At 45.3% G+C, this 20109-nt stretch overlaps 2 protein-coding genes across 2 annotated transcripts in view; one reads left to right on the forward strand and one right to left on the reverse strand.

The window, feature by feature from the left end:
- Positions 1 to 1108: 1108 nt before the first annotated feature.
- LOC114710950 (IQ domain-containing protein F5-like) lies at positions 1109 to 3723 on the forward strand. The gene is made up of 2 exons (XM_028895269.2): positions 1109 to 1194; positions 3185 to 3723. The coding sequence occupies exons 1-2, from the start codon at positions 1191 to 1193 to the stop codon at positions 3709 to 3711; spliced, it is 531 nt and encodes a 176-aa protein (XP_028751102.1). The 5' UTR covers positions 1109 to 1190; the 3' UTR covers positions 3712 to 3723.
- Positions 3724 to 13115: 9392 nt separating this feature from the next.
- Positions 13116 to 20109, reverse strand: part of LOC114710970 (IQ domain-containing protein F2) — a 31576-nt gene continuing 24582 nt past the window's right edge. The window contains exons 5-6 of the mRNA XM_037207900.1: positions 14622 to 14705; positions 13116 to 13563 (exon numbers count right to left, since the gene is read on the reverse strand). Coding sequence (XP_037063795.1) covers positions 13177 to 13563; positions 14622 to 14705 — 471 coding nt within the window. The 3' untranslated portion in view covers positions 13116 to 13176. The remainder of the gene's footprint in view (positions 13564 to 14621; positions 14706 to 20109) is intronic.

The raw sequence follows: 20109 nt of genomic DNA on the forward strand, positions 1-20109 counted from the left end.
ACTGGAGTTACAGACAGTTGTGGGTCACCATGTGGGTGCTGGGAATTGAACCCAGGACCTCTGGAGGAGCAGCCAGTGCTTAACCACTGAACCATCTCTCCAGCTGTGATAAAATACTCAGTCAAAAGCTGCCTAAGGAGGGAAGAGGTTATTGTATCTCTGAGTTCAAGGCACAGTCCATCATGGCCAGAACATCAGAGCAGCAGGAGCCTGACGCAGCTGTCACAGGGCATCTAAGAGCAAGAAGCAGTGAAGTAAGCCAGCTGCTGCTCAGCTCTCTTTACTCATAAACCCAGGCAGGGATCTCCTGCCTAGGGAACGGTTCTGCCCTAACTTAAGATGACACCCAGAGGCCCATCTCCCAGGTGATTCTAGATTCTGTCAAGTTGACGACACTAACTTTCACATTGATGTATTGTGATGGCTAAAGAAACAGGGCACCCATCTCGGTACCCACTAAAATAAGTAAATCTTACAAGTTTTTTTTATTCTTATTTTATGTGTATGAGTATTTGCCTGCCTGTATGTCTGCGCACCACATGTGGGTGGGTAGTGCTCATGGAAGCCAGAAGAGGGTGTTGGATTCTCTGAAACTGGAGTTACACGTGCTTGTGAGCCACCATGTAGGCAGTGGGGATCGAACCCAGCTCCCCTGGAAAGCGACCAGGACTCTTAACTACTGGGCCATCTCTCCAGCCCCAAAGAAGCTTTAAAAAAAATAATTTATTTTTATTTTATGTACATTGGTGTTTAGCCTACATGTATGTTTGTGTGAGTATGTTGGATCCCCCAGGAACTGGAGTCACAGACAGAGGTGAGCTGCCATGTGGGTGCTGAGAATTGAACCCAGGTCCTCTGGGGGAGCAGCCAGTGTTCTTAACCACTGAGTCATCTTTCCAGCCCCCCAAAAGAAGCTTTTGGAGGAGTGAAAACTTACCGTGGGAGGCAAGTAGATTTGAGCAGTATAAAGAAATGGGTTGTGTTGATTTGTATATGTGTGTAATGGAGCCCCCTTCCCAGCCGATGACTCATCACACAGGGGCTGAGAATACCAGTTGTCAGAAGCCATTCTGGTGCTTGGGTCATAGGGGCCCTTGTGACATCATCACTCTGTCCTTACTATTCTCTCTGCTGGATCAGAGCTAGAGAAGCGCAGACCAGAGGGTGATGGGAACATCTAGCCCCTAACCATGGGTAATTTCGTAGAATATAGATCTGAGGGGGGTTCAACCATGCATGCCTAAGTCAGGGCACTGAATGCTTTATAAGAGATTGATCTGTCCAGGTGTGTCCACCCCACAGCCCACGGGCAGCATGCAGATGAGGAGAGCTATGACCGTGGCCCAATATAAAACTTGAAGCTTCCTTAAAATGTTATGAGGTTTATGTGTGTGATTGATTTTGTTTTGTAACTCAGTTATGTGGTATTTTTCATGTGAACTTTGTAGGTGGTAATGTCATTCACAATGTCTGAAGGTTGGATACATTTGGTAAGGTAGGGTAAGGTCTCCTAGTTACCATAGTAGGGGATTCCCCCTCCATGGTTAGTAGTGTAAGAAAGGCCAGAAATAGCTGGGTGTAGTGGCCCACAGCTTTAATCCCAGCACTCAGGGAGGCAGAGGCAAAAGGATATCTCTGAATTCAAGGCCAGCCTGTTACTGGACAGCCAGAGCCACATAGTAAGACCCCATCTCAAACAAACAAACAAGAAAGGCCAGAAGTGGGGTCTTGTTGACTTGGAACCAGGAAAAACATTTTTATCTTCTTCCCTATTTTCTTCCCAAATAAGGAAAGAGAGCTGATTAAATAATAATCAGAACAAGGCATAAGTAATCAAGTACCTGGGAGGCTGAGCAGACAAATTGCTATGAATTTGAGGCCAGCCTGGGCTACATAGTGAGTTCCAGATCAGCTTGGGCTATAGGATGAAAGTCTCAAAAAAAAAAAAAAAATCATCTGGCTGGAAAGATGGCTCAGTGGTTAAGAGCACTGGCTGCTCTTCCAGAGGTCCTGAGTTTGATACCCAGGGCCCACATGGTGGCTCACAACCATCTATAATGGGATCTGTTGCCTTCTTTTGACATGCAGGTATACATGCAGATAGAGTATTCATACACATAAAATAAATAAATCTTTTGTTTTATTTTGTTTTTCCGAGACAGGGTTTCTCTGTGTAGTTTTGGTGCCTGTCCTAGATCTTGCTCTGTAGCCCAGGCTGGCCTTGAACTCACAGAGATCCGCCTATCTCTGCCTCCCGAGTGCTGGGATTAAAGATGTGCACCACCACCCAGCAATAAATAAATGTTTAAAAAAATGAATTATCATTAAAGAAAATGAAGAAGCATGTTCTAAACATGCTACATGCTGAGTATGTGCAGGCATGTATGTTTGCAATAATGTAAATGCTAACTGAAGTTTCAACTGTTGATAACATGGGTGGGTAACAGTTCTCTGGTAGATTGTTGGACAGAAGGTTCTGGATCCCAAGGAGGTGGTCCTGCCTAAGTGAATTTTTTTTAAATATTTATGTATATGGTATGCTCTCTGTATGCACGCCTGCATGCCAGAAGAGGGGGGAGTCATATCCCATTATAGATGGCTGTGAACCACCATGTGGTTGCTGGCATTTGAACTCAGGACCTCTGGAAGAGCAGCCAGTAATCTCAACTGCCAAATTTATTTATTTTTACTTTATTTGCATTGGTGCATTACCTGTATGTATGTCTATGTGAGGGTGTCAGATCTTGGAGTTAACAGTTGTGGGTTGCCCTGTGGGTGCTGGGAATTGAACCTGGATCCTCTGGAAGAGCAGTCAGTACTCTTAACCACTGAGCCATCTCTCCAGGTCCCACCCCCCTCCCCAGTGAATCTTAAAATCATTTTACTTCTAAATCACGGTGTCTTGCTCTAGACTGACCAATGAGACAACCCCTGGAAAACTGGGTGAGGTAGCTAGGGCAAATGCCCCCGTCTTATGGACAGGCATGCCCAGACACTCAGAGGTCATGTTGACGAATTCCCGCCAATTAACCTGCATATACCAGAGGAAGGCTTACGTAGCTGGTCACCTGGGTACAGCTGTGGCCCGGCTGGGTCCTGCACCTCCTTAACGGAGGATCAGGATTCCTGTGTGGCACACCCTGAACTTCCTAAGTGTCCTAAGTGGTCTTTTCTCTCTTGCAAGGCCCAGAAGAAACTCCTGCCGTGACAGAAAAGACTCCTGCCATGACAGAAAAGACTCCCGCCATGACAGAAAAGACTCCCGCCAAGACAGAAAAAACTCGCGCCTTGACAAAAACATCTGCAGCGGTGCTCCTTCAAGCCTGGTGGCGTGGCACCCTGCTGCGACGCTCGCTGCTGCATGCGGCCCTCAAAGCGTGGATCATTCAGTCCTGGTGGAGAAGGATGTTGGTGAAGTTGTGGGAACTGAGGCGGCGAGGGATTCTGGAGGTGTACGCTAAAAAAACATGGGCAACGGTCAAACTTCAGTCCTGGTACCGGATGTGGCGCATCCGCCAACGATACTGTCGTTTGCTAAATGCTGTCCGTATCATCCAGGTTTATTGGCGTTGGCATAGTTGTCACACTCGCGGTTTTATCCAGGGCAACTATGAAATCAAAGAAAACCAACTGAATATTCAACTTGAAATTTCCCTGGGCTCACAGGCTTGCAAGGTGCAGCAATGTATAAACCTACCAATAAAAGAGTGATCAGGTCTGCTACACCCGTGTCCTCAGCTCTCTTTATCAGGATTTCCAGGTCACTATTGGAGTCAATATGGCAAATACCAGGTGTCTGGCAAATCAACTCTGAGGGACACTATTGAAAAGGAGCCTCAGTGCTGGAGGAGACGGATTTGGGATAGATTAGTAATGTCTGCCATGGGCAGGAGCATTAGGATTTTAGGGTTTCCAGGTGTCAGTTCCAGGGAGAACATATAAATGGTCTCCCTTGACAACATAACATAGAGGTCTGTATTTTGGAGTTTTGTGTTTGCTACAAAATTGCAAAAGTTATTTTAAAAATCATGGTAAAAATTTGACACAAACTCACTCTTTTAAACTAGGTTGAAAGGTACTTACATTGTGCGACCGTCGCCATCAATCTCCATCATGTTTTCATCTTGCAAAGCTAAAAATTTACCCATTAAACAGCAATTTTTTGTTTCTCCCTCTAGCCCTGGACAACTTATTTGTCTTTATGCATTCAACTTTTGATGAGTGGCACCCCTTCCCCGTCCCCATTCTGGAGAACCCAGAGAACTCGCAGAAAACCTATGTTGTAGCGACTGGCTTATTCCACTTATTCCAAGTTCAGGTTGTAGCATGTGTCAGGCGTCCCTTTGAAAGGCTGAATCACAGCCCAGAGAATGTACGTACTGCCTGCGTCCACCTGCTGATTGATGTGTACCACTCTGCCTTTTGGCTATTTGAACAATGTGACTATGGACACAGATGGACAAATAGCACTTTCCCTTCTTTTTAAAAAATTTGTGTGTGTGGTGTGTGCATGTGTATGTGTGTTTGTGTGGTGTAGTGTGTCATGTATGCATGTGTGTCTGGTATATGCTTATATATGTGTGTATGAGAATCTGTATGTGGTGTATGTTTGTGTGGTGTGTGTGTGTGTGTGTGTGTGTCTGTGTCTGTGTCTGTGTCTGTGTGTGTCTGTGTCTGTGTGCTGTGGAATAACCCTTCTGAAGACTGTGAAAATGCATTGCTCTCATTGTTAATAAAAAGCTGATTGGCCGATAGCTAGGTAGGGTTTTGGGACAGAGAGAATGCTGGAAAGAAGGGTGGAGTCTTAGGAGTTATGAGCAGATGCAGAGAGAATACAAAAATGCAGTGTTGAAAGAAAGTACCACCACGTGGCAGACCATAGATAAGAAATATGGGTTAATTTAAAATGTAAGAGTTAGCTAGTAACAAGCCTAAGCTATCAGCCGAGAATTTATATTTAATAATAAGTTTTTAAATGGTTATTTGGAGCTGCTGTAAAGACACAGAGAAACTCCACCTGTGTGTGTGTATGTGTGGTGTATGCATGCATATGTGTGTATATGTGTATGAGGTGTACGCATGTGTGTGTGTATATATGTGTGTGTGGTGTTTGCATGCATATGTGCAAGCTCATGCAAATGCACGAAGCTACCCTTGAACTCACGCTGTAGTTGAGGATGAACTTGAACCTCTGATCCTCTTCCTGTCTCCATCTCTCCAATGCTAGGATCACGGGGTACATACCCCCCCATCATTATAGGTTTGTTTGCTTTTTGAGACCTGTCTCAGTGTGTAGCTGGCCTTGAACTCAGGTCCTCTTGGTATCCATATGCTCCTTTGAGTCTACACAAAGGAGTGGAAAACTTACATCCCCATAAAACCCCAAGCGTGCATGATTTCAGAAGTTTTATTCATAACTGCCCAAATTTGCAAGCAACCAAGGTGTCCTTCAGCATAGGAGGGGTTGAATAAACTGTGATGTGTCCCTCAAGTGGAATATTTTGTGGTGTTAAAGTGAGTAAGCCATGATGACACATGGAAGAACTTACATGCATATGACTCAAGGAAAGAAAGCATCCTGAAAGGCTACATACACAGTGTGTGCTTCAGCTATGTAGTGTTCTAGAAAACAAAACAAAAACAAACTATGGAGGAAGTAAATAAAGTAAATGTCAGAGATTCGTAGGCTTTTGGGGGTGGGGGTTGAGAAGTATGTGGCCTGGGATGAATTTGAACTTGCAATCCTCTAGCCTCTGCCTTCTGCGTGCTGGGATTACACGTGTGTACACCTACCTGAGCACATAGGATTTTTTTTTTTTAGGGAAGTTATACCATCATTCATGATTCCATAGCAGTGAATACACGGCAAATCCAAGAGTGTATGCTAACAGGAAGTGTGTGTTTTGGGTGATTTTGTTGTCGGCTTGTGGACTTACTGTAACAAATGTGCTGCTCTGGTGGAAGATGTTGATTATAAGGGAGGTAGGAGTGTTTCAGGGCAGGGGGAAACCTCTCCATACTTTTGATTTGTTGTGAACTTAAAACTACCAAAAAGTTACAAACAAACAAACAAACAAACAGCTAAAAGACTTCCAGGCTGGTGCGATGCTCAGTGGATAACAATGCCTGTCACCAAGCCTGGTGACCTAACCTTGACAGTGAGTGAGTGACCACGTGACATCTTTCCTCCCTATCATTTAGCTCGTGAACACACTGTCCTTCACTGAGCCTGCTGAACTTTGGTGTTTTATATCAAGAGTTTTAAATTTTCAGTATATAGATCTGCGTTGACTGTATTAAAGGATTATCCAAATGAATTTTCTCTTTTCCTTCCTTCTTCCTTCCCTCCTCCCTTCCTCTCCGCTGCTGTGGGATGATCTGTATGTCCTGTGGGAGCCCTTCTTGGGTTCTTTGTGGCATTACCCAGCAGGTCCGTATAGAGGATGATTAGGACCATGGGCCCGAGTGCAGGTGTTTGAGATGGTCTGCACTTGGCTGTGCTGGGGGATGGTCTGTATGTCAAGTTGTTCTGATTGATCAATAAATAAAACCTGATCGGCTGTGGCTAGGCAGGAAGGATAGGCGGGACTAACAGAGAGGAGAAATAAAAGGACAGGAAGGCAGAAGGACTGGCTGCAGCCACCGCCATGACCAGCAGCATGTGAAGACGCCGATAAGCCACCAGCCATGTGGCGAGGTATAGATTTGTAGAAATGCGTTACTTTAAGATATAAGAACAGTTAACAAGAAGCCTGCCACGGCCATACAGTTTGTAAGCAATATAAGTCTCTGTGTTTACTTGGTTGGGTCTGAGCAGCTGTGGGACTGGCGGGTGACAGAGATTTGTCCTGACTGTGGGCCAGGCAGGAAAACTCTAGCTACACTCCGCTCCCTCTTCCCCTCGCTTCTTCCCTTTCTTTCTGCCTTTTTCTTTTTAGATTGGCTCTCATGTAGCTCAGGCTAGCCTTGAACTCACTATATTAAGTTAAATCCTTAAGTTATCCTTAAATTAAGGATGACCTTGAACTTCTGACCTTGCTGCTTCTACTTCCCAAGTGCTGGAATTACCGATGTGCACTACCATGTCTGGTTTTACATGGCACAGGGCTTTGCACATGCTGGCCATGCACTCTGCCAAAGGAACTACCCTACTTTCTAAATCTTTTTCTTTGGGTGGATTTTCGTTTGTATTTAGATTCTTGAATCTGTACTCTCAAACCTATAATCTGCAAATAAGAGCGGTTTGGCTTCCTCCTTGTCTGTCTGTCTGCCTGTCGTTTCTCTTTATTGACAATTGCCTGGGCTAGAACTCCCAGTACCACAGTGAACACCTCTGAGAGTAGATGTGCTATCTCACTTGAGGTCTGGCAGGGAAGTGGGGTTGGCGGAGTGTGCTCGGTTACTGTTAAGCTAGTGGTAGGGTTCTCATAGAACCTCTTCATCAGACTTCTAAAATGCCCAAGAGTTTTCATCATGAGTAGATGCTAAATTTGCCATGTTACTTTTCTGTACTGATCAATATAGTCACATATGGACTGATGGATTTTAATGTTTATCTTTGCTTCCTAGAGTTAAATTTGGTTTGCTCGAGGTCTAGAATCACTTTTATATGTTGTTGGGTTTTGATGTGTGGTTTTTGAGTGTGATGAGACATTTTATTGCCCAGTTATACGTGACTAAGTACCTAGGGTACTGGACATTTGTGCTCCTCAAGGATCAATCTGGGACAGTGGCTCTGTGTTTGTGGTCTCATGCCAGTGAAGACCAATGACTCAGGTACTTGTGGGAGTATGACAAGAAGAAGCAAGCTTTATTAGGGTTAAAGAAAAGTGAGAAGTTGAGGGGAAGTGAGAGGTTGTCAAGAGTGAGAGGGGTCCTCACAGAGGCAAAAAGCTATTGATTGACCTTCCTGGTCTGGGGGTTTGTAGAGGGCTGTGGCGGACACTGGACAAAGGCTGAGGTAACATTGTAGTTTGGTCTCTGCTATCATGGGCACAGATGCTCTGTGCATGTCCTCCTGACCCACTCAAGGAGATGATCATGTCCTGTCCCTCCGTTAGGGGTGGTTGAAGCCTCTTCTTTATCCATGTCTGATTCTGACTTTGTTAGGTGTTGGCCTGACTATCTGCTGGCCCTTAGACACTGGCTGGCATCGTTACCTCCAACTTTGAAGGTGTCTCGATTGCTATTAATTATACTAAGCTAGTTTTGCTCCTCGAACCTACCTAAGAGGGCTGGAGGAGAGATGGCTTAGCGGTTAAGAGCACTGGCTGGTCTTCCAGAGGTCCTGGGTTTGATTCCCAGCACCCACATGGTGACTCACAATCACTTATAACTTCAGTTCTAGGGTATCTGATGCCCTCTTCTGGCCTCTCTGGGTACCAGGCATACACATGGTACACAGACATACATGTAGGTAAAACAGACACACACACACACACACACACACACACACACACACACACACGTCCAACAAAACATCTACCAAGAACTAGCTGTGTTTGGTTGGATAACTCCTGTGCACCAGATGGGTTTCTCTTTCCTGAAATGGGGGTCAGGTGGGAATGGGGGGGCTTTCTCGGAAGCTCCCATTTAATGTTACAACTAGCTGTATTCGAAGCAAGGACATGTGAAAGAACAATGGTGCCTTGCTTGTGTTCCTCAGCGGACACATGGTTGTGTCATAACCAGCCCTCTGCCTTGGTGCTCCAGACTGCCATTTTAACACTTCCTCTTCCTTTTAGCCACGGCCTCCATTCTCGAAACCTGTGAGAACAGCTTCAGTTTTTCACCACGGCCTCTCTTCTCTGACTGTGTGCTGAGAGCCAGGCTCTGTCCTGGGGTGGAAATGCTGGTATTTTCTTGTGGGTTTTGGCATGTAAGTCTCCGGGAGTTCTACAGTTCCTTGTATCACAACTCTCCTTTGCATCCATCCCCTGGTTTCACTTTGGTATGAACAGTGGCCTCACAAAAGTTGATTTCTGTTCTAATGAAATTGTGTAAAATTGATTTTTTTAAATTATTCTTTAAATGTGTGCCTTCATATGCATGCATGTATACATGTGTATGGGTGCTTGTGTACGTGTGTGTGTGTGTGTGTGTGTGTGTGTGTATACGTATGTGTACGTGTATTTGTGGAGGGGGGAGGTTGACTGTAGGTATCTTTCCCGATCCTTCTCATCTTAGTTTTGACTCAGGGTCTCTCAGTAAACCTAGAATGCACCAATTTAGCTGGACTGGCTGGCCTTCAAAGCCCAGGCACCCTCCTGTTTGTGCCTTTCCAAGCCTAGGATACAGGTGTCCTGCCAAGCCTGGCTCTTTTTACATGGGTGCTGGAATCAAACTCAGGCAAGTACTTTGCTGGCCGAGCCATTTTCTCAGTCCCCCCTCTTCCCAAACAGTATGCTTTTTCTAAGTAGCCCTGTCTTGACCAGGCTGGCCTTGAACTCACAGAGATCTGCCTGCTGAGGTCAGGTACAGGCTGACAGGGAAACCAGCCCTGTGAGGCATCCTCTTCCCTGTGCTGCTCAGCTCTTCCTTATAGCCCAGCAAGTTCTTTTCTCCACCACCACGAGCAACATAAAGATTCCCGCATTTCTTGTTCAACTGGAGAAGTTCACTATTTCCCATTTATCACTAGGACAATTTCATAACATTTTTGTATCTGGCTACTACATATAAGCAATTTTCTTTCTATTTTTCTTTCTTTTTCTTTCTTTCTTTTCTTTCTTTCTTTCTTTCTTTCTTTCTTTCTTTCTTTCTTTTTCTTTCTTTTCTTTCTTTCTTTCTTCTCTCTCTCTCTCTCTCCCTCTCTCTCTCTCTCCCTCTCTTTCTTCCTCCCTCCCTCCCTCCCTTCTTTCTTTCTTTCCTTTTTTTGAGACAGGGTTTCTCTGTGTAGCTCTGGCTGTCCTGGAACTTGCTCTGTAGACCAGGCTGGCCTCGAATTCAGAGATCCGCCTGAGTGCTAGGCTTAAAGGCATGCACCACCATGTCTTTAAATGGAGGTAAACAACTCTAGCAAAACAGACCACAGTTTCCCTTCAAGTCAAGTGTCTTTTTTAAAAAAAAGTTTATTTTTAATTATGTGTAGATGTGTGACACTGTTCCTGGATATGTGCCCGTGTGAGTGCAGATTTGTGTGTGTGCATGTCAGAGGCATCAGATCTCCTGGAGCTGGAGTTACAGGTGGTTCTGAGGCAGCTGATGTGGGTTCTAGGAACTGAACTAGCATTCTCTGCAAGAGCAGTGTGCATCCTTAACCAAGTATCTTAGTTAAAAAAACTTCTTTAAAGTGGTGTGTGTGTGAGAGAGAGAGAGACAGAGACAGAGACAGAGAGAGAGAGAGAGAGACAGAGACAGACAGACACACACACACACACACACACACACACACACACACACAGAGAGAGAGAGAGAGAGAGAGAGAGAGAGAGAGAGAGAGAGAGAGAGAGAGAGAGATGGGGCAGGGTGACAGGAGCCATAAGCCTAAGCGACCCTTGACACACATGCTGCCATATTTGGGCTTCTCTCCTCTTTTCTTAGATCTAGGCCTTGCTTAAGTCTCCATAGCACCAGAACCTCTTCCCACAGATACCAGAACCTCTTCTCAGATATCAGGTGAATGAGCTGCAGTTAAGCAATTAGGCAGTTAGACAAGGGTAGATAGATAACCTTCAGAGCAACATTTCCTGCTGGCTGAACAGCCCATAATTAAGTCCCTTCCTGCTTGCAACCCCCATTACTAAGTCCCTTCCTGCTCTCAACCCCCTTTGCCTACCTATATATGCCTTGAGAGAAAAATAAAATTTGGGAGCTTGATCAGATGTCCTGTCTTGCTCTCATTCTTTGTGTCTCTTGTCCCTCTCATTCGCCAGCCCTCTCTTTAGGTCCCTGTGGAAGACCCCACTGGCCGGGGCAGTGGGGTGTGGATCAAAGGGAAAATGGAGAGAACAGAGGTGAAAAGAATTGTAGCATGTCTCACCAGGAGGAGGAGCAAAGAGCCGGAACAGAAATGAAAGGAAACATTTTTCAAAGAGGATTTTATTTGTATTGTATTTTAAAATCCGTGTGAAATCCTTTGTACACGTCTTTGCATGCGTATGTGCATGTGAGTGCAGGTACTCTTCAAGGCCAGACGTGTTGGATCTCCCGGAGCTGGAGTTACAGGTGATGGTGAGCAACCTGACCTGGGTTCTGGGACCCACTTGGGACTTCTGAAGGAGCAGCACATGCTTTTAACTGCTGAGCCATCTCTCTGGTTACCTCTCTCCTCACCTAGTTTTTGAGAGTTTCACTATGCAGGTCTGGCTGGTCTGCAACTTGCTTTGTAGAATGAGGCTGGCCTTGAACTCTCAGAGATCTGCCAGCCTCTGTCTTTGGGGTTAAAGGTGGGTATCACCATGCCCAGCATGAAGGAAGCATGTTTAAAGACAGGAGAAGTAGATATTGATAATCTGGACAGCTAGGCTCCATATATAGGATCAGGTAGCTTGAGAAGGCAGAAGAATAATCTGAGGGGTTGGCTTGTGATCTGGACAAAGACTTTAATTTCACTGGAGAGAAAGCAGTGAGTGTGGGGCCAGGGACAGCTGTGATGGAGAACAAGGGGATAGGAAATCGGGGACCCAATCTGTTCCCCTTGCTTCCATCAAGTGGGAGGGAGAAGAAGCAAAATTGGGTATTTGGAGAGGAGAGGCTTTGGGTTATTCAACCCATAAAATGGAAATGCAAACATGAGAGAAAACTGGGGAACTATTCAGTTGAGATATAGTCTTGAGGCTAGACAGTCTTGTTCAAACGGCGCTCTACTACAGGCAAAGGAGAAGGAAGGGGGTGGGTTCACCCCACACCTGTTGAGAGAGGGAGGGGAAGAAGGAAGGGAGAAGAAGCCAGACTCTGCAGAGCACTGATTGTAATGAAGCACAGAGTCTGGACTGGTAAAGTTAGGCGCGGCAGGAGTGATGGCCTGGAAGACTGGCAGCGTCTAGAGATGGAAGATCTTAACACACCGGAAGAGACACTCCATCTGTTACTGGGAAGCTGTACCGGAAGGAAAGGAGGAAGTAACCAGAGATGGCGCCCGGAGGAAGCAGCTGGAGCAGCCTTCCATCACAGGGGATAATCATTTCTAGAGCTTCACTGTCCAAGGCAGGAGGCACTAGCCACAGTGTGGAGAGCTAAATTTAAACTTAAAGAAGTTCAAAACCCATTCCCTCAGTTTCACTAGGTGTATTTCCAGGGCTTTTTCGTGCTAGACAGCGCAGCCACAGAAGGTTCTACAAAATAGTGCTGTCTTCGTATGGCCATGGGAGCAGAATTAAAGAGCCTGGGAGGGTCGTTTAGGGGCTGGGAAGGAGGGATGTTAGAGGGCACCTTGTTTGCTACACAAGCCTTCAGGAGAGGAGTTGAGGTGAGAAGACTGTGAAGAAGGATTGAGGTGCCAGGAGTGTCTTTTTAAAACAGTTTATTTTTATTTCACGCACATTCATGTTTTGCCTGCATGTATGTCTGTGTGAAGGTGTTGGGTCTCCTGAAACTGGAGTTACAGTTACTAGCTGCCATGTGAGTGCTGGGAATTGAACCTGAGTCGTCTGGAAGAGCAGCTTAACCACTGAGCTCTTGCTCTAGCCCTGCGAGTGTCTTTTTCCTCTTGTTCTCCGGGTCATCTCCTTGCCTGTTGACATGCCCAGCCCCAGCCCCAGCACTAAGGCCAACTTCCTATCCTCACTTGGGGCCACATTGTGATGCCCTCATTCAGACACTGACATTTTCTTTAGGTGCTTCCCAAAGAGGGAACAGAGGCACTCTAGACCCCAGCCAGCCCTGACTCCAGACCCCAGAGTCAGTCTATGCATGCAGAGGTATCAAGAATTTTCATGGGTTGTCGTCTTTAGATCAGTGACTGGCAGAAAGGAATAGGCCTGAGGATGGGAACTGGACTCCTGTGAGGTCAGGTCAGGTTGGGACCTAGCTGATGCTTTGATGATTGAGTGGCATGTGACCATTACCATTCCAATACACAAACACAGGAAAACCTTACTGTCGTTCTCTGTGAGAGACAACAGGAGTCAGTGAGGCCCAAGACTCAAGGCTTCCATTAGTTGGAAACATAAACATACACCAACCATTTAGACCTTTACTGGGGACCGAAGACATAGCGCTCCTTCTAATCAGCTCTCAGTGGTCAATGATCTCAATATGGAACTGCAGGTGAGTGGTGGTGATCACACAGTGACCCCTCAGGAGGGAGCAAGACTGGCAGTTGTGGTATTTCCAGTGGCCCTGGATGATGCAGATGGCATTGAGGACCTGGCAGTACCGCCAGTGGATGCGCCACATCCGAATCAGAGACTGGAGCTTGACCACCGCTCTCTCTCTGTTCGAGTAGTCAATCAGCGCTTTCCTCCGCTTCTTCTCCAGATTCCTCCCGAGTGTCAACCGCCACCAGCATTGGATGATCCAGGCTCGGAGGGCTGCGTGGAGTAGGGTCCTGCGCACCAGTGTGCCACGCCACCAGGCCTGGACCTTAATGGCTGCTTTGATTTTGGCTTTTTTAAACTTTTTCTAGACAGAGATAAGAGAGATTACTCAAGGACCTTCCTGCTACCAACTTTCAGGGTCTCCTTGGAAGGGCTTTGGACTCTCTTAACATTGGCTCTTCCTTGGAGAGTTCTGGGATCTAGCAGAACTCTGATCAGGAGCCAGGAGACCTGGTAGGGACCTTCTTTGTCATTGTGGACACATCACCTCACCCTCAGTGGCACAGTTCATTTCTTTTTCTTTTTTTCTTCGAGACAGAGTTTGAGTCCTGGAACTCGCTCTGTAGACCAGGCTGGCCTCGAACTCACAGAGATCCTCCCGCCTCTGCCTCCTGAGTGCTAGGATTAAAGGCATGCACCACCACCGCCCAGCTGTTCTTTCCTTTTTCATCCCATGTATTCTAGGCTGGCCTTGAACTTCTTATACAGTGGAGGATGACTTTAAATTTCTGTTCCTCCTGCCTCCATCTCCCAAGGGCTGGGATGACGGGGCGTGTACCCTCTTGGCTAACAGTATCCTTCTCTTGCCTACCTCGCTGCTGCCTAAATCAGGAGAAAACCAGAGTCACTGGAAGGGTCCACTGGGGACGAGAGGAGCCCTGCTGAAGTCACAGCTCATCTTTGGGGCGCACTGATTGGAGAGCGTTTGCTCTCCTGATGCCTCTGTCTGGTTTTGTTTGCTGACTCGTGTCCCATCATCTGATGGCTCTCTGCAGTAATCATGGATTTTTATTTTGTGGTGTGGTTTGTAGTATTTCCTGCATGTTCTACAACCAGCCTTCCTGTATTTAGGCCATTCTGCTTAATTCAGAGTAGGCGTGTTCTCGACTTCCAGCCCCAAGCAGTTAGTTTCTGATGGCTTTCCCACTTTCCAGTCACCATGTCACAGTCAGACTCAGATCCAAGTGTCTGGACTGAGGAGGAGGAGGAGGAAGAGGAGGAGGAGGAGACAGAGAGGAATGAGCAAATACTGACTTGACTCTTGGTTGTTTTAGACTTGGGTGTATATGAGGTGGAATCCCACGCCCCAGGACATGGATCCAGATGATTTGGAGTTCTCTTAACTGTGGTAATTCTACTCACTTTTTTTTTTGCTTTTCGTTTCTTCTTCCTTTGAACAATCTCATCTTCCTCTTCAGTTACAGATGAAATTAAACTGCTCTTGGACTGTCACCAGAATTAAACGAGAAAGACACATCCGTGAGAAAATCATTCTTTGTGTGGGTCTGTTCAAAACCACCCACTGCTTGACTATCCCCTCTTTTCCCTAGACCTGGGAAGCCCAGGATGATACCCACCCACACCCTGCTCTAACCACCTGCTGGACCTGTCATGTCGTTTACACAAAACTTAAGCACCTTAACCCGCCTGCATCTAGATGGTTTGCTTGCCCTGGTTTCTCTGCTTCCCAAGGTCTGGTCCGAGTGGTCTGATGGGGAAACTGAATTCACAATGGCTTTGTGATATACGCTTAAGACATCTGCCTCAGACTCTCCTTCGCCTGCTTCCATGTCACACATGTGCTACTGCCCCCCTCTCAAGTCTCTTCTCCCAGTGACCCCTTTCTAGCTTCTCACCTCTACAGGCATTCCAAGGGAGGGGGACCCACAAATCTAAAAATTCAAATCTAGGATCTGCACATGAGAGAGAACATGTATCTGTCTTTCTGAGCCTGGGCTACTTCCCTCAGTAAAATACCTTCTAGTTCCCATTACCCAGTAGCCTTACAATTGCTGTGTATTCACAGAATTCAAGATTCAGTTCTGTGTATATACCACGTTTTCCTTATCTGTTATCAGTTGGTAGGCATCTAGGCTGACTGTTTCCTAGCTAATGTGGATAGAATATTGATGAACATAGATGTCCAAGTATCTCTGTAGTCAGAGCTACAAGCTTCGATTCTTCTAGCTAGCTTTCACAATCCTCAAAGGTTGTATGCGTAGTACCAGGGGAGAAAAGTAATCAACGGTCTTATCCAGCTGTGAACCCTGGGAGCTGCAGGAACAACTGACCTGACAAGACATATCCATCAGTGCAATAGTGGTACAAAGATTATGGGAACAACCAGCCACTTTCAGATTGGATTTGAAACCCATTCTACAAGATGGAACCCATGTCTTGTAGCACGAATCTTAAAGGGTCTTATTAATAAAAAACTCGGAAGCCAGGTATTGGGGTGATGCTGAAAGATCAGAGAAACATAACAAGCCACAGCCAACCTCACTTTGCCAGTTCCTCAGCTGACCTTGTTTCCTCAAACTGAAAGCTTGTGAGTCCTCACCTGAATGGATCTCAGCTGAACTGCTGCTAAAAGCTAAAAGCTTAAAAAGTTCCTGGTCTTCACACCTTATATACCTTTTTGCTTCCTGCCATCACTTCCTGGGATTAAAGGTGCAAGTCACCATGTCTGGCTGTTTCCAGTGTGGCTCTAAACTCACAGAGATCAAGAGGGATCTCTGCCTCTGGAATGATAGGATTAAAGGCGTATGCTACCACTGTCTAAACCTATGTTTAATATAATGGCTGTTCTGTTCTCTTACCCCTAGATGAGTTTATTGGGGTACACAATATATCAACCACAATGTCTGGCATTGTTAACTGAGCCAAGAGCCCAGGGCAGGCTAGGTTATAGGCCCTAGGGGAGAACCTAGTAATATTTTTCTGCTAAATAGTCATAGCAATAAATATCCCCCTAAACTCTTATTTTTATACCCATAGATTAGTACATCTCTCAACCCTTATCAAAGAAGCTTCTTTTTACAGTAGATGGAGATTAATGCAGAGACCCAGAACCCATTGAGAAGGCCATTAAAGATCTACCATAAATAGGCACCAAGACATGATAGACCCAATCTGAATCTCTAAAAACTTAGAAATTCAGATGTTACTCATTAAAAACTATCCTAAAAGAATTTCCATCAAGAATTTCACAGGAGGAATGCAAGCTTGTACAGCCACTTTGGAAATCAATATGGCACTTTCTTAGAAAATTGGGAATCAATCTCCCCCAAGACCCAGCTATACCACTTTTGGGCATATACCCAAAGAATGCTTAATCATACCACAAGGGCACATGCTCAGCTATGTTCATAGCAGCATTGTTTGTAATAGCCAGAACCTGGAAACAACCTAAATGTCCTTCAACTGAAGAATGGATAAATAAAATGTGGTATATATACACAATGGAGTACTACTCAGCAGAGAAAAACAATGACATCATGAGGTTTGCAGGCAAATGGATGGATCTAGAAAAAATCATCCTGAGTGAGGTAACCCAGACTCAGAAAGACAAACATGGTATGTACTCACTCATAGGAGGATACTAGATGCAAAACAAAGGATGACTAGACTGCTACTCACAACTCCAGGGAGGCTACCTAGAAAACAGGACCCCAAGAAAGACAGAGGGATCGTCCAATGACAGAGAAATGGATGAGATCTACATGAGCAAACTGGACATGAATGGGGATAATGAAGGGCAAGGGTCAAAGGAAAGAGAGCTTAGGGGAGCAGGAGATCCCAGCTGGATCAAGAACAGAGAGGGAGAACAAGGAACAAGAGACCATGATAAATGAAGACCCCATGGGAATAGGAAGAAGCAAAGTGCTAGAGAGGTCCCCAGAAATCCACAAAGATACCTCCACAATAGATTACTGGCAATGGTCGAGAGAAAGCCCGAACTGACCTACTCTGGTGATAGGATGGCCAAACACCCTAACAGTCGTGCTAGAAATCTCATCCAATGACTGATGGAAGCGGATGCAGAGATCCACAGCCAGGCCCCAGGTGGAGCTCTAGGAATCTAGTTGGTGAGAAAGAGGAGGGATTGTACGAGCGAGAGATGTTGAGACCATGATTGGAAAAAGCACAGGGACAAATAGCCAAACTAGTGGAAACACATGAACTATGAACTAATAGCTGAGGAGCCCCCAACTGGATCATGCCCTCTGGATAAGTGAGACAGTTGATTAGCTTGATCTGTTTGGGAAGCATCTAGGCACTGGGACCAGGACCTGTCCTTAGTGCATGAGCTGGCTGTTTGGAACCTGGGGCCTATGCAGGGACACTTTGCTCAGCCTGGGAGGAGGGAACTGGACCTGCCTGGACTGAATCTACCAGGTTGAGCTGAATCCCCAGGGAGTCCTTGCCCTGGAGGAGATGGGAATGGGGGGTGGGCTGGGAGGAAGGTGGGGGGAGGGAGGGGAGTGGGAGCAGGGGGAACAGGGGAATCCATGACTGATATATAAAATTAAAAAAAATGAAAATGGCAAAAAAAGAAAAAAAAAAAAAAGAATTTCACAGGAGCTGGGCGGTGGCGGCGCACGCCTTTAATCCTAGCACTCAGGGAACAGAGGCAGGCGGATCTCTGTGAGTTCAAGGCCAGCCTGGTCTGCAAAATGAGTGCCTGGACAGCCAGGGCTACCCTGTTTCTTTCTATTTTTTTTTTTTTTAAGGTGCGAGCCACCACCGCCAAGCTTTTTTTTAAGATTTATTTATTATGTATACAGCATGTACAACTGCAGGCCAGAAGAGGGCACCAGATCTCATTACAGATGGTTGTGAGCCACCATGTGGTTGCTGGGAATTGAACTCAGGACCTCTGGAAGAGCAACCAGTGCTCTTAACCTCTGAGCCATCTCTCCAGTCCCAACCCTGTTTCAAAACAGAAAAACAAAAAACAAAACAAAACCAAAAAAGGATTTCACAGGGACAGTTTGAATTGGTGGCAGACCTCTGTAACCTAGCACTTGGGTATTTCTTATTAGAATCACATGTGTGTTCCATTTTGTCTGGACTCTTTCATGTTGCAGTACCGGATAATTTTCTGTTGCCAAGTAATATTCCGCTGTATGGACAAGCCACATTCTGTTTGTCTGCACACCCTTTTCATGGGCTCTGTGCTGTTTGATTTTCAATAATGCAGCTATCAATACCCATGCACAAACTTTCTGTGAATAGTCTTTCATTTCTCTATTTTTTTAAATGACTTTATTTTATTTTATGTGCACTTGTGTTTTTCCTGCATGTATGTCTGTGTGAAGGTGTCAGATCTCCTGGAAATGGAATTACAGACAGTTGTGAGCTGCCATGTGGATGCTGGGAATTGAACCTGGGTCCTCTGGATAGCAGCTGGTGCTCTTAACCACTTAGCCATCTCTCCAACCCATTTCTCTATAGCTAGGAATTGAACTTCTGGTTCATGGTTAGCTCTGAGGAGTCATTTAAGGAACAGAGGCGTTGTTTTACACAGGGATCAATCATTTAAAAACTCTGCTAGTGTAAGTTCTTATTCTTTCATATTTCTGTCACCACTTGCTACTGCTTGATGCTTTGATTAATTACTCTTCTGGGTGTGTAGGGGTATCATCTTGAAGTTTTTAGTTTTTCTTTTTAGTATTATGTTTTAGATTAGCTGGGGATGGAGTGGATCTGGGAGGCGTTACAGGAAGGACTGGGGAGTAAATGATTGGAAAACATAGTAGAAAATTCTCAAAGAATTAATAAAATTATATTTAAAATTATATTTCTCCTTTCCCTCTCATAATTAATTCCCTTTCTTGTTTCATGACCCATCCAGACATATAAATACACATGTAGGTATTGCTACAAGCACATGGATTTTTAAATCTTAGGTTCTGTATGCATACAAGAGAAGATGTATTTAATTTTTTTAAAACAAGTTCTCACTATGTATCCCTGGCTGTCCTGGAACTCTCTATGTAGAAGACCAGGCTGGCCTCAAAATCACAGAGATCCACCTGCCTCTGCCCCCTGAATGCTGGGATTAAAGACTCATACTGCCACAGCTAATATGTTTTATCTTTTTTGCGATTGATGATGTTAAAAGTATTTTGTGTGCTTATTGGCCATTTATGTGTCTTCAGAGAAATGTCTATTTCTAGATCTTTTGCCTATTTTAATTTATTCATTAGAATTTTCTGAGTGGGGATTAAATTAACTTAAAAACACAATAAGAGGGTCAACGAGATGGCTGAGTGGGTAGAGGCGCTTGCACACGGGGCTGATGAACTGCACCTCATCCCCGAATCCACAAGGTGGCAGGAGAGAACTGATTCCCCAACTCTGGAGGCTGTCTTTGAACTGCAAGCAGACAGACTGGCTGTGGGCACCTCACACACATCCACAGCACACATCCACAACACTACACACACCTAAAATAGCAATAAATTAGTGAAAGTTAAATTGCAGTTTAAAATGTAAGGGACAAATAAATAGCAATAGAGACTTGAGAATCTGTTTCGTCCAACAGTCCTGTAGATTACTGTCAAGGAAACAAACATTTTAAAAAAGCAGCAGTACTGACAAAACGTAGAAAACAGGCTTTAGAAAATGAGACCTACAAAAGCTATTTTGAATGAGAAAGCATTGCTCCCAGATGTTATGTCGTTCTCCTAAAATCCAAGAACTCGGGAGACAGAAGCAGGTAGACTTGTGAGTTTCAAGGTCAGCCTGGTCTACATAGTGAATTCCAGGACAGCCAGGGCTGTATAGAGCTTGTTTGTCTCTAACCACAAAGAAAAGCATTCCTGTTCCACATTGCCCATTGAGT

This window comes from Peromyscus leucopus, chromosome 7, assembly GCF_004664715.2.
Source record: "Peromyscus leucopus breed LL Stock chromosome 7, UCI_PerLeu_2.1, whole genome shotgun sequence".
NCBI lineage: Eukaryota > Metazoa > Chordata > Mammalia > Rodentia > Cricetidae > Peromyscus > Peromyscus leucopus.